At 42.1% G+C, this 14,156-nt stretch overlaps 1 protein-coding gene across 1 annotated transcript in view; it reads left to right on the forward strand.

The window, feature by feature from the left end:
• lingo1b (leucine rich repeat and Ig domain containing 1b) overlaps positions 1-12,970 on the forward strand; it is a 30,335-nt gene extending 17,365 nt beyond the window's left edge. Inside the window, exon 2 of the mRNA XM_061762033.1 lies at positions 4,453-12,970. Within this exon, the coding sequence (XP_061618017.1) occupies positions 4,453-6,312 (1,860 nt within the window). The 3' untranslated portion in view covers positions 6,313-12,970. The remainder of the gene's footprint in view (positions 1-4,452) is intronic.
• The last annotated feature ends 1,186 nt before the right edge of the window (positions 12,971-14,156 follow it).

The raw sequence follows: 14,156 nt of genomic DNA on the forward strand, positions 1-14,156 counted from the left end.
TGCAAAAAGATGCAGAGTCCTCAGTTCGAATGGCTAATAACGCAATAGTTAAATTCGTCTGTCACACCTACAGTACACCTCACCACTGTTCTCCTGCCCTCGTACATGTCCTGTATTATTCTAACATACTTCTCTGCCACTCCAGACTTCTGCATGCAGTACCATAGTTCCACTCTGGGTACTCTGTCATAGGCTTTCTCTAGATCTACAAAGACACAATGTAGCGCCTTCTAACCTTCTCTGTACTTTTCCATCAACATCCTCAAGGCAAATAATGCATCTGTGGTACTCTTTCTAGGCATGAAACCAAACTGTTGCTCACAAATACTCACTTCTGTGCTGAGTCTAGCCTCCACTACTCCTTCCCACAACTTCATTGTGTGGCTCTTCAACTTTATTCCTCTATAGTTCCCACAGCTCTGCACATCACCCTTGTTCTGAAAAAATGGGCACCAGCAAACTTTCCCTCCATTCCTCAAGGATCTTCTCACGCGCTAGAATTCTATTGAACATACTGGTCAAAATCTCCACAGCCAAGTATTTAAAGTCCTCCACCGTTGCTATCTCTTCTCCCTGTAGCCTCACTCTCCCCCCTCCATGCCTCTCTTTCATGCTGATATATTCTGTTTTACTTCAGCTAATCTTCATTCCTCTCCTTTCCAGTGCATGCCTCCACCTTTCTAACTGTTCCTCCGCCTGCTCCCTGCTTTTACTGCAGATCACAATGTCATCTGCAAACATCATGGTCCACGGGGATTCCAGTCGAACCTCATCTGTCAGCCTATCCATCAACACTGCAAACAAGAAGGGGCTCAGGGCAGAACGCTGATCCCGTCCCTCCTCCACTTTAAACTCCTCTGTCACATCTACAGCACACCACACCACTGTTCTGCTGCCGTCAGACATGTCCTGTACTATTCTAACATAGTTCTCTGCCACTCCAGACTTCTGCATGCAGGACCACAGTTCCTCTCTGGGTACTCTGTCATAGGCTTTCTCTAGATCTACAAAGACACAATGTTGCGCCTTCTGACCGCTTTACTTCGCCATCAACACCCTCAAGGCAAATCTGTGGTACTCTTTCTAGATATGAAACCATACTGTTGCTCGCAAATAAGCACTTTTATCCTACTCTTTCCCGTAACTTCATTGTGTGGCTCATCATCTGCACATCACCCTTATTCTTAAAAATGGGCACCAGTACACTTTTCCTCCATTCCTCAGGCATCTTCCATTCCTCGCATCAGTGCGAAAACAACCATTCGCACTCACAGTCATGCCTACGGGCAATTTAGAGTCTCCAATTAATGCATGTTTTTGGGATGTGGGAGGAAACCGGAGTGCCCGGAGAAAACCCACGCAGGCACGGGGAGAACATGCAAACTCCAAACAGGCGAGGCCGGGGATTGAACCCGGGTGCCGCATATATATATATTACCCTTTGTTTATTTTGACCAAAGAAATTCAAAGAGCTTCTATTAAGACCTCATCCACCCTTGTACTACACGGTGTGCCACTGCGACAAGGGCTTTCATAACCTTGACAACTGGGACAGAGCGAGACGGTGGCTACTTGTTGAGCCCAGAGTCTAAAACGAGTGCAAATGGCAATGCACACATGGGCCCCCATAACAATAATGAACAAATGAGACGAGATTTTATTTTCACTTGTGAAGTCAGCACCTCATCACCAAGCCACCAAATTACGATAGGTACTTAATTAATATTAGACACACTGGCAAACACGAATACCTACCCTCACAATCACATGAACAAGTTCACTGAACAATCAAGTATGTGCCGCTTATCAGAGGCTAACACTAATCTGTGCATCTCACAAAACTATCTGCTTACACCTTACAGAAACTGGGGGCATTATTATATAATTATTAGTCCATCCTGAGACCATGGTCCTCAGTCAGGAAAGGGTGGCATGCCATCTCCAGGTCGGGGATGAGATCCTGCCCCAAGTGGAGGAATTCAAGTATCTTGGGGTCTTGTTCACGAGTGAGGGAAGAATGGAACGGGAGATCGACAGGCGGATCGGTGCAGCGTCTGCAGTGATGCGGACTTTGTATCGGTCCGTTGTGGTAAAGAAAGAGCTAAGCCGAAAGGCGAAGCTCTCAATTTACCGGTCGATCTTCGTTCCTACCCTCACCTATGGTCATGAGCTGTGGGTCGTGACCGAAAGAACAATATCCCGGATACAAGCGGCCGAAATGAGTTTCCTCCGCAGGGTGTCCGGGCTCTCCCTTAGAGATAGGGTGAGAAGCTCGGTCATCCGGGAGGATCTCAGAGTAGAGCCGCTACTTCTCCGCATTGAGAGGAGCCAGATGAGGTGGCTGGGGCATCTGATTCGGATGCCTCCCGGACGCCTCCCTGGTGAGGTGTTCCGGGCATGTCCCACCGGGAGGAGACCCCGGGGACGACCCAGGACGCGCTGGAGAGACTACATCCTTCGGCTGGCCTGGGAACGCCTCGGGATCCCCCCGGAAGAGCTGGATGAAGTGGCTGGGGAGAGGGTAGTCTGGGCGTCCCTGCTGAAGCTACTGCCCCCGCGACCCGACCCGGATAAGCGGTAGAGAATGGATGGATGGATGGATAGTCCATCCATCCATCCATCCATTTTCTGAGCCGCTTCTCCTCACTAGGGTCGCGGGCGTGCTGGAGCCTATCCCAGCTGTCATCGGGCAGGAGGCGGGATACACCCTGAACTGGTTGCCAGCCAATCGCAGGGCACATAGAAACAAACAACCATTCGCACTCACAGTCATGCCTACGGGCAATTTAGAGTCTCCAATTAATGCATGTTTTTGGGATATGGGAGGAAACCGGAGTGCCCGGAGAAAACCCACGCAGGCACGGGGAGAACATGCAAACTCCACACAGGCGGGGCCAGGATTGAACCCGGGTCCTCAGAACTGTGAGGCTGACGCTCTAACCAGTCGTCCACCGTGCCGCCAGGCAAAACATCAATTAGACGTTATAAAAAAAGAACAGATTTTTGACAACCGTAAGACACACTAACTTTGAGTACAATAATAAATTCGGAAAATCTCTTGCAAACCAACTTAAGCGTCATAAAGAAAAAAACATTTATTACAGCCTTTCAAGATTCAAATGGCAACTGTACACAGTCACCATAGAAATAAATGAGATATTTTACAATTATTATAGCAGTTTATATGCATATTTGAACAACCCAGACCAAAAAGAAATTTAAACTTTTATTAAGGATCGAAACATATGCAACAATTATAATCAAATAAGAATTGTAATGCAGCCCTATGGGGGGCACAAGTCAGTGCAAACTGTAGGCCATTCCCAAGCCCGGATAAATGCAGAGGGTTGCGTCAGGAAGGGCATCCGGCTTAAAACTTTGCCAAACAAATATGAGCGTTCATTCAAAGAATTCCATACCGGATCGGTCGTGGCGCGGCTTTACAACATCCGCCACCGGCGCCGTCAACCTGCAGGGCGCCGTTGGAAATTCCGCTACTGTGGGTCGAAGTCAAAGAAGAAGAAGAGGTTGAAAGCGGGTTCTTCGGCAGAAAGAGAAGAGGAAAGCACAGAGCCTAGAACTGAATGTGGGGACTTTGAATGTTGGGACTATGACAGGAAAATCTCGGGAGTTGGTTGACATGATGATTAGGAGAAAGGTTGATATATTGTGTGTCCAGGAGACCAGGTGGAAAGGCAGTAAGGCTAGAAGTTTAGGGGCACGTTTGAAATTATTTTACCATGGTGTAGATGGGAAGAGAAATGGAGTCGGGGTTATTTAAAAAGAAGAGTTAGCAAAAAATGTCTTGGAGGTGAAAAGAGTATCGGATCGAGTGATGAGGCTGAAACTTGAAATTGAGGGTGTTATGTGTAATGTGATTAGTCCTACTGTTAAAATGCGGCAACATTTAGTTTTGCTCACAAACAGATCTTAAGAAAGTTAGCGCACAAAATATTACTTTGTTGTTTATTTTCACACTTGGTAAGTGGGCAGGCACTCCAGGTAAATGTAAATAAACATTTAATGCATACCGTAGGCCTAAATGTTCATCAAAAACGAGGAAAAGGTTTTATTCCTAAAAGGTTTAAGAAGTTTAAAAAGTTTTAATACCAGTGTAAGCCAGTGTAACATTATCCACAGTTTGAACATTAACACCATGTTTAAATATTGGAAAAGTTACTTACTGTTTTTCATTTGATTATTACATATTTATGGCCTAGAATTGTTTTTCATTAACAAACTACTGTAATTTTGACTTTGCTACTGTTTTAGTGTAGGTTAATGATATACAACAGTGCATTCCAAATTAGGTACGGGGGTTACGCCACTGCCATAGGAATGGAATCTCGTCGTAAACTGAGCACCGTATCTATGTGCCTGATTGAGTCGAAGGTTATTTTTATCTACATCCACCCTCAACTGTTTTGTTTTTTTCCCCCTATATCTCCATAGGTTCACAGTAGGATGGTCTCTGCTGAGGCAGGGGGGCACAGCTACTTAGTGGCGTGCTGGCAGCCCATCCTCGTCCTGATGCTGGGCACCGTCCTCTCTGGCTCAACCACCGGATGCCCTTCCCGATGTGACTGCAATGCCCAAGAGCGCTCGGTCGTGTGCCATCGAAGACGATTGGCTACTTTCCCTGAAGGCATCCCCACTGAAACAAAGCTCCTGGATCTGAGCAAGAATCGTCTAAAACTTCTTGGGCCAGAGGAATTTATCAACTACCCACAGCTGGAGGAGCTGCAGCTAAATGAAAACACCATTTCCTCCATTGAGTCAGGGGCTTTTAGCAACCTCATGAATCTACGGAATCTCGGGTTGCGCAACAACCACCTGAAGCTCATTCAGCTTGGGGTGTTCACAGGCCTTAATAACCTTACACAGCTGGATATTAGTGAGAATAAAATTGTCATTCTGCTGGACTACATGTTCCAGGAGCTCTACAACTTGAGGGTACTGGAAGTCGGTGACAATGACCTCGTTTTCATTTCACCACGATCATTTCATGGCCTCAGCAATCTTGAAACCCTCAACATTGAGGGTTACAAGCTGTCTTCAGTGCCCACTGATGCCCTGAGCCATCTGCACAACCTGCTGTCACTTCGATTACGGTATCTGAACATCACTGCCATTAGGGATTACTCATTTAAGCGGCTGTATAGGCTCAGAGTTCTAGAAATATCACAGATGCCTTCCCTGGATACCATGACCCCAAAATGCTTGTTTGGAATGAATCTGACATCTTTAGCAATCACTAATTGTAATTTCACTTCCATCCCTTACCAGGCTATCAGCCACCTAAATTATTTACGATTTCTAAATCTGTCTTTTAATCCCATTCTTACTGTTGAAGGGAACCAACTTCACAATCTACAAAAGCTCCAGATTTTTCATTTGGCTGGTGGCAGATTAATTGCCATTGAGCCTTACTCTTTCCGAGGACTAAATCATCTGCACATTCTCAATGTTTCTAGTAATAGATTGAGCACCCTGGAGGAGTCTGTCTTCCACTCAGTGGGTAATTTGGAAACTCTGGCTTTGCATGACAACCCTTTGGCCTGTGACTGTCGCTTGCTCTGGGTTTTCCGCCGGCGGTGGAGGTTAAACTTTAATAGACAGCAGCCTATCTGTTCGTCACCTGATGTTGTGCAGGGAAAGGAGTTCAAGGACTTCCCAGATATCCTGCCTTCTGATTATTTCATCTGCCATAAATCGAAGATTGTGGATAACAAGGTTCAAGAGAGCCATGTGGATGAAGGAACTACAGTCAGTTTTACTTGCCAAGCTGAGGGTGAGCCAGCCCCTGTCATCATGTGGCTTTCTCCTAAGAAAGAATACATCACCACCAAAACTGTGGGGACAAGACTTTCTGTGTCCGATGAGGGTGGACTAGAGGTTCGTTATGCCCAAATCCAAGACAACGGGACCTACTTGTGCATTGCAAGCAATGCAGCAGGCAATGACACCAAAGTTGCTCATCTTTTTGTGCATAGCTACTCCCCTAATTGGCCTCATCAACCAAACAAGACATTTGCCTTCATTTCCAACCAACCCAACGATGAAGGTGCAAATGTGACCCGGACCACAATTCCATTTCCATTTGATGTAAAGACACTAATCATTGCAACCACAATGGGGTTCATCTCATTCCTTGGTGTTGTACTCTTCTGTCTAGTAATTATTTTCCTCTGGAGCAGAGGGAAGAACAACGCAAAACCAAGTATAGAGGTTGAGTATGTGCCACGCAAAGAAGAAGCAGAAGAGGCTAGTCCGGCAGAGACACCCATACAATTCAACATGAAAATCATGTGAACCCTAAAATGTGGTCAAACAGTGTAGATTTATGAACTCCAGTTGGGATACACACTCTTTGCTTCAAATGTTTAACGGTACTTGTGTGATAGCAAATACACAGCTGCAAAAGCATCTTGATCCTATGTACTTACTATTATTTTTTTACGAAAAGAACATGTTGCATAACTGTAAACACTGTACTGGCAATACTCTAGTATGTTAACATGCACACATATACTGTATTGGATGCATGCCTGTAACCAAATTAAGGTAATTGTCAATGAGAACCAAGTGATACAAATTCCCACATAAATTAACTCAATAAATAATGATGATAGAGGAATACTCTCCTCATCAGCACAGACTAAGCAAACATAAATTCTCTTTCAGATATATAAAGCCTATTAAACACTGTTTTTGTTAGATTAAATGTCCCATCACAAAAATAATAATATAAGGGCATTATTTTTTTTTTTAATAAAGCAAGTATATCGAATGGATGAATTCTTAATTTGAGATTAAGGCCATGCCATTTCTAAGATTGGTCGTAATACTTTAAAACTGAATGTCAGCTAATGACATTTAAATATTTGAAGAAAGTCACAGACTGTGAAGTGGTACGTTCGCCTGGCTTTGGTGCAGGAAGTGTGTGTTCAGTTCCCACTAAGTGACAGTATGGTTCTGAGTGAGAATGGTTATCTGTCTGTCTGGTGTGCGCTAGGACTGACCAGTGACCAGTCCAGGGTGTAGTCCGCCTTTCGCCTGAAGTCAGGTGGGAAAGGCTCCAGCTCCCTGCATCTCTCAACGGGATAAGTGATATGGATTAGAAAATGGATGGATGGATTGCTATTTGAAGAGATAAATACACTAACTTTGTTTTTATTGACAGCAGCATATTCTGATTAGCCCATCTAACAACCATGTGTATTTGTTTATTTGTACATTGTCTGAATTTTTCAACTGATGACTGAAGATGTATCTGTAAACAAGCTAATTGTTTTTAAAATATTGAAATTTGTGTTACATTTATTCATCTTTAATGGTTAAGCATGATAAATAAAATGGTAATGTTCCTTAATCTGGTTACATTGCATGATAATAAATAGTGTGCATGTTAACACGCCAAGAATTATATGAGTACAGTATGTGATATTTTCCGCCAGCAAAGAAAATATATCAGATGTTTTGACATGTTCTGATAAAGGGTGTTTTTTTGTTTCTTTGTTTTCCTTTCTTACAGATATTCTTTCATTGCAATGGTTTTCAAGGATGTGGAATTTAAGCATATTATATAACTTCAAGAGCAGATTATGTATTCAAGAAATACATTTGATGTACCTTATTCAAAAGAGAAAGCAAGCATATAAGTTCCCAAGATTTGATCAAAAATCAGCAAATGAGTAGTACATAATTAATTTGAAAGCAATTATAATTTAGTGATAAAGGTATATTGGGAATAATAGCAGTGTTTTTTAAAGTGAATAAAGCTTAAATCCTCACAGTTGCTATTATTTCTATAAATGTAAATACACTAGGAACACTAACATTCTAATCCACAACCAAACATGAAGAAATGCATAAAATGTGTTATTTATTTGCAGTACACAGCGTTCAAAATGATTAAACAGTACATATTGCTGCCGTTGGGCAGAATCCTCGTATCTCAAAAACCAAGACTTTTCAGGAAACCCAAAAAACGTCATGTTAATAAAACTATTTTTTTTTTTTTTTTCTAGGGAAGTTTTGTCATATGTTGTTTCTCCTGTATATTTAGATAACTGTTAGCAATCACGGACAGGTTTGATAATTAGTTGGCCAAGTGAGCTTGATTTAAGGAAAATTACTTAAGGCGATTGTTCCACAATATTAAGCAAGTCATAGTCATGCATAAATGGGAAAAAAAGAAGGATCTTTCTGCTGATGAAAAGTGCAGAATAGTCCAATGTCTTGCAGAAGGAATGAAAAGACTACATGTCAAAAAAATCCTTGTACTGTAATGTTAAATAATTTGTGTGTGGCTCAGAGGGCAAACAGGTTTGTTCTGATAAAGGCGTATGATGGAAAGTTTGTCAGGCAAATTCATCTTATTAAAAAACCAACTGTTAAAAATCAATTGGGGAGCAGCAAGCAGGCATTTGAAGCTGCTGGTGTCTTTGGTGTCCCAAGAACGTCTCGTTGCGGGATCCTCCAAAGTCTTGCAATCTTGCATAAAGCTGTATATCGGCCATTACGAATCAATCTCACAAGTGGGATTGCAGTGGGCTCGGAAATACAGTGCATGAGAACTAATTTTCAAAAATTGTATTCACTGAATAATGCCATACTATGGAATTCTGGCTGGTTGGTGGATGGCCACCATATCCCCAAGGTTGCAACGTCAACGAGGAGGTCGCTGGGTATGGTTTTGGGATGGAATAATAGGGAGCGAGATGGTAGGCCCCTTTAGGCCGCCTAAGGTGTCAAAATGACCTCAGAAAAAATATGTAAAGTTTCTAACTAACCATTTTATGCCATGTTAAAGAAGAACCCTGCCCAAACTGAATAAAATGGTCATTATTGGTAAAAAGGGAGAAAAACTAATGGTGTGGAGACCTTTATCCGCTGACCTCAAGGCTTTTGAGACCCTATGGAACATCTTTAATCTATGAGGATGCATGGAAGTATAACTTCCAAACTCCAACTCTGAGAGCTGTCATTAGTAATTAGGGGGACCTATCCTCGGAAATACAGTTTCAAAGGATGAAAGTTAAGTTGATATGAAAGAGTGGTGATTCCTATGTTAACATGTACCGGTATTTATACAATATATAAAAATGTATTTCTATGTAATAAGAGAAATATGACAGATTTTTGTTTACAGTTCTTTATAACCTTTTGTTTGTTTTTAAATGATGTGTGCAATAATTTGAAACACTATATTTTGAGTCATTTTGAAAAAACAGTATTGTTGTGGTGGTGGTGGTTTTAGTGAAAAAAAAAATCCAGAATATTATAAAAAGCAATATTTCACCCCAAAAAAAACTGAACCATTAAGTCCAATGTTTTATGTTAGCCACTCTTATTTTTTTTTCAACTGGCTGCTTATAGGTCATTCTTCTGTAGGAGGAACAAATACCTGTGGGTGAGATTAAGCTTTTTGTCTCTGGGCATCATACAACCCCAATTTCAATGAAGTTGGGACGTTGTGTTAAACATAAATAAAAACAGAATACAATGATTTGCAAATCATGTTCAACCTATATTTAATTGAATACATTATAAAGACAAGATATTTAATGTTCAAACTGATCAACTTTATCGTTTTTAGCAAATAATCATTAACTTGGAATTTTATGGCTGCAACACGTTCCAAAAAAGCTGGGACACGGTCATGTTTACCACTGTTACATCACCTTTTCTTTTAACAACATTCAATAAAAGTTTGGGAACTGAGGACACTAATTGTTGAAGCTTTGGTCTCCATTGTCTTCATAATGCGCTACACATTTTCAATGGGAGACAGGTCTGGAGTGCAGGCAGGCCAGTAGAGTACCTGCACTCTTTTACTACGAAGCGACGCTGTTGTAACGCGTGCAGAATGTGGTTTGGCATTGTCTTGCTGAAATAAGCAGGGGCGTCCATGAAAAAGACGTTGCTTGGATGGCAGCATATGTTTCTCCAAAACCTGTATGTACCTTTCAGCATTAATGGTGCTTTCACATGTGTAAGTTACCCATGCCATTGGCACTAAGACAGCCCCATACCATCACAGATGCTGGCTTTTGAACTTTGCGTCCATAACAGTCCGGATGGTTCTTTTCCTCTTTGGTCTGGAGGAGACGACGGCCACAATTCCCAAAAACAATTTGAAATGTGGACTCGTCGGACCACAGAACACTTTTCCACTTTGCATCAGTCCATCTTAGATGAGCTCGGGCCCAGAGAAGCTGGCGGCGTTTCTGGGTGTTGTTGATAAATGGCTTTTGCTTTGCATAGTAGAGTTTGAAGTTGCACTTACAGATGTAGTGCCGAACTGTATTTACTGACATTAGTTTTCTGAAGTGTTCCTGAGCCCATGCGGTGATATCCTTTACACATTGATGTCGTTTTTTTATGCAGTGCCGCCTCAGGGATCGAAGGTCGCGGGCATTCAATGTTGGTTTTCGGCCTTGCCACTTACATGCAGTGATTTCTCCAGATTCTCTGAACCTTTTGATGATATTATGGACCATAGATGATGAAATCCCTAAATTCCTTGCAATTGTACGTTGAGGAACATTGTCCTGAAACTCTTCAACTATTTTCTCATGCACTTGTTCACAAAGAGGTGAACCTCGCCCCATCTTTGCTTGTGAATGACTGAGCAATTCAGAGAAGCTCCTTTAATACCCAATCATGGCACCCACCTGTTCCCAATTAGCCTGTTCACCTGTGGGATGTTCCAAACAGGTGTTTGATGAGCATTCCTCAACTTTCTCAGTCTTTTTTGCCACCCGTCCCAGCTTTTTTGGAACGTGTTGCAGCCATAAAATTCTAAGATAATGATTATTTGCTAAAAACAATAACGTTTATCAGTTTGAACATTAAATATCTTGTCTTTGTAGTTTATTCAATTAAATGTAGGTCGAACATGATTTGCAAATCATTGTATTCTCTTTTTATTTATGTTTAACACAACGTCCCAACTTCATTGGAATTGGGGTTGTATTTTGCTGCACAATGCCTTGGTAATCTTGAGATTTTATTGTACCCACCACAGGTTGAAGATACACACTGTCAGATGCAGCAAAGCAACCATGTTGACTGAAATATCTTGAAACTGATGAGACTGGAAATTGCCAAAACACATATTGACAAGTGATAAATGTTTTGGGTGAATATACTTTCAAAAAATGAGACAAAACGGGAGCTTTTTTTTTTCTTTTTAGCAATTTCTGTCAGGTCTATGTTTACAGACACCGAAAAAAAATAAACATACAAACAGAAGGACACTGTGGCAGCTGTAAAATCATGGAGGAGGCTCGATTGTGTTCCGGTGCTACTATGCCGCATCCGGTCTTTAAATTGTGCAGGGTACAATAAAATATCAAGGCATTCTGGAACAAAATGAGCTGACAAGTGTGAGAAGGCTTGGGCTCAGCAGGTCATGAGTCGTCCAATAGGATAATGACCCAAATACTGTACAATGCTAAAAATAAATAATGACTAAGAACAAAAAATCAGACTATTCTAAAGAGCCCTGACCTAAATCACATTCAACATCTGTGGAAGCAGCTGAAACATGCAGTATGAAGATGGCATCCTTCACACCTGAGATAGCTTGACCAGTTTGCTCATGAAGGGTGGGCCAAAATAATGGTCAACAGATGCAAAAATCACACATTGAGAATCACATATTCATTTGATGGCTGTGCTTGACTCACTTAGGGGTACCATAATTTTTTTTCCAGCTCATTTGAAAAATAATTATCGCCTGTTTTTTTTGTTTTTTGGTGAACTTTTAAAATTATTATTTCTTTTTTGTCAGTTTCAAGTTATTTCAGTGACCATAGTGTTTTTTCTTTTCTTTAACAGAAGTGTACCAAGGGTTTTTGTATAACCACTGTTTATGAGAAATATGTCACACCTGTTTTGCATAGAGTGAACTGGTATACCAGTCCAGGACGAGTGAACAACATCCCTCTGCATTACTTGAAGAAGGCTATGAGAAACCAAATTGTCAGCCGGAAGCCCCTGCAAAATCCAATTGTTGAAAATCGACAAAATGTTAGCATTTCCGAAAGACATTGACTGGCCTAAAGAGAAATGTTTTGTGAGCTCTTGACAGTAAAATTGTTCTTTTTGGGTCTGGGGCCCTCAGGCAGATTGTCAAAAGACCTGCAATCGTATATGGCAATGTTTCTCAAACTACGGTTTGGGCCTTTTTGTTGGACACCATCCATCCCTCCATTTTCTGAGCCGCTTCTCCTCACTAGGGTCGCGGGCGTGCTGGAGCCTATCCTAGCTGTCATCGGGCAGGAGGCGGGGTACACCCTGAACTGGTTGCCAGCCAATCGCAGGGCACATAGGAACAAACAACCATTCACACTCACAGTCATGCCTACGGGCAATTTTAGAGTCTCCAATTAATGCATGTTTTTGGGATGTGGGAGGAAACCGGAGTACCCGGAGAAAACCCACGCAGGCACGGTGAGAACATGCAAACTCCACACAGGCGGGGCCGGGGATTGAACCCGGGTCCTCAGAACTGTGAGGCTGACGCTCTAACCAGTCGCCCACCGTGCCGCCTGTTGGACACCAGTGACCATGTATTTGAGCAGGGCCGGCCCGCCCACAGGGCGAGGTTAGCAAATGCTTGGGGCGCCGCGGCCTCAAGGGGGCGCCAAATTATGTTGTGAAAACAATGTTTCATTTTGATTTTGTTTGAATTGTTTGGTGGAAACAAATATTTTTGCGGGGTAAATTCATCTTCAGTACAATTATATTAAAATGAAATTAGAATTAAATTAATATAAACAATTAAATAAAGAAGAGGAACATGGTGAACTATGTACAGTACTTTGGAATCAGCTCACCTCGAGGCTCTCTTGTTCCCGTTTCGCCCACAATGTGCAGAGCGATGCATTCAAAGCCCCTCAGAATTAACAGCTCTGAGCATAAAGGAATACTTCTTTCTCTCGCACCCCCCCCCCCCCCCCCCCCCCAACAGAAACACACAAAAATAAACACACGTTCAAGGTTCATTACAAAATTGTGGAATGTAGTCTAATTGTCCTGGGTTGGAATACAAGTGTTAGATGTGAAGCAGTTGTCAGAAACAGTCGTTGTACAACTACCTGTAAATTAGTTGTTAGTTCAGGTGTTCACAGAAAAGCAAAATCTTCAAGCGTTTTCAATTTATGCAGTAAGTTTGAAAAGTCTGTAAAGAAAAATGCAGACACTGCTTTTGAACAGGGCAATGTTTCCTTTTCTTCCCATTCTTTAAATGGTTTGTTGTCATGCTTTGATTTGGAATAGAACATGCAGTGTTGCCAATGCGTGTACGGAAATAAAAGCTACATGAGCAATTTGTGCTGTACCTACTTTTTTAAACACACTATTATTTGAAACAGAACGATGCTATATTGCCAAAAGTATTCACTCACCTGCCTAGACTCACATTTGATCTGAAGTGACATCCCCTTCTTAATCAATAGGGTTTATTTTGACATCGGTCCACCTTTTAGAGCTATGACAGCTTTAACTATTCTGAAAAGGCTTTCCACAAGGTTCAGGAGTGCATGTAGGAAATTTTTGACCATTTTACCAGAATCGCATTTGTGAGGTCATTCACTAATGTTGGACAAGAAAGCCTGGCTCTCAATCTGCACTCTTAAGTCATCCCACAGATGTCATATCAGGTTGGTGTCAGGACTCTGTGCAGACCAATCAAGTTCATCCACACCAAACTCTCTCATCCATGTCTTTATGGACCTTGCTTTGTGCACTGATGCACAGCCATGTTGGAAGAGGAAGGGGCCAGTTCCAAACTGTTCCCACAAAGTGGGGAGCAATGAATTGTCCAAAAGCTCTTGGTATGCTAAATCCTTCAGAGGTCCTTTCACTGGAACTAAGGAGCCAATATTTTGGACAATTCTATGCTCCCAACTTTTTGGGAACAGTTTTTCCATTTCTAACACGGCTGTGTACCAGTGCACAAAGCAAGGCCCATGAAGACATGGATGAGGGAGTTTGCTGTGGATGAACTTGAGTGGCCTGCACAGAGTTCTGACCTCAATCCGACAGAAAACCTTTGGGATACATTAGAGCAGAGACTGAGAGCCAGGCATTTTCGTCCATCAGTGTTTGATCTTACAAATGCACTTCTGGAAGAATGTTAAAAA

The sequence above is a fragment of the Phyllopteryx taeniolatus genome, chromosome 2, assembly GCF_024500385.1.
Source record: "Phyllopteryx taeniolatus isolate TA_2022b chromosome 2, UOR_Ptae_1.2, whole genome shotgun sequence".
NCBI lineage: Eukaryota > Metazoa > Chordata > Actinopteri > Syngnathiformes > Syngnathidae > Phyllopteryx > Phyllopteryx taeniolatus.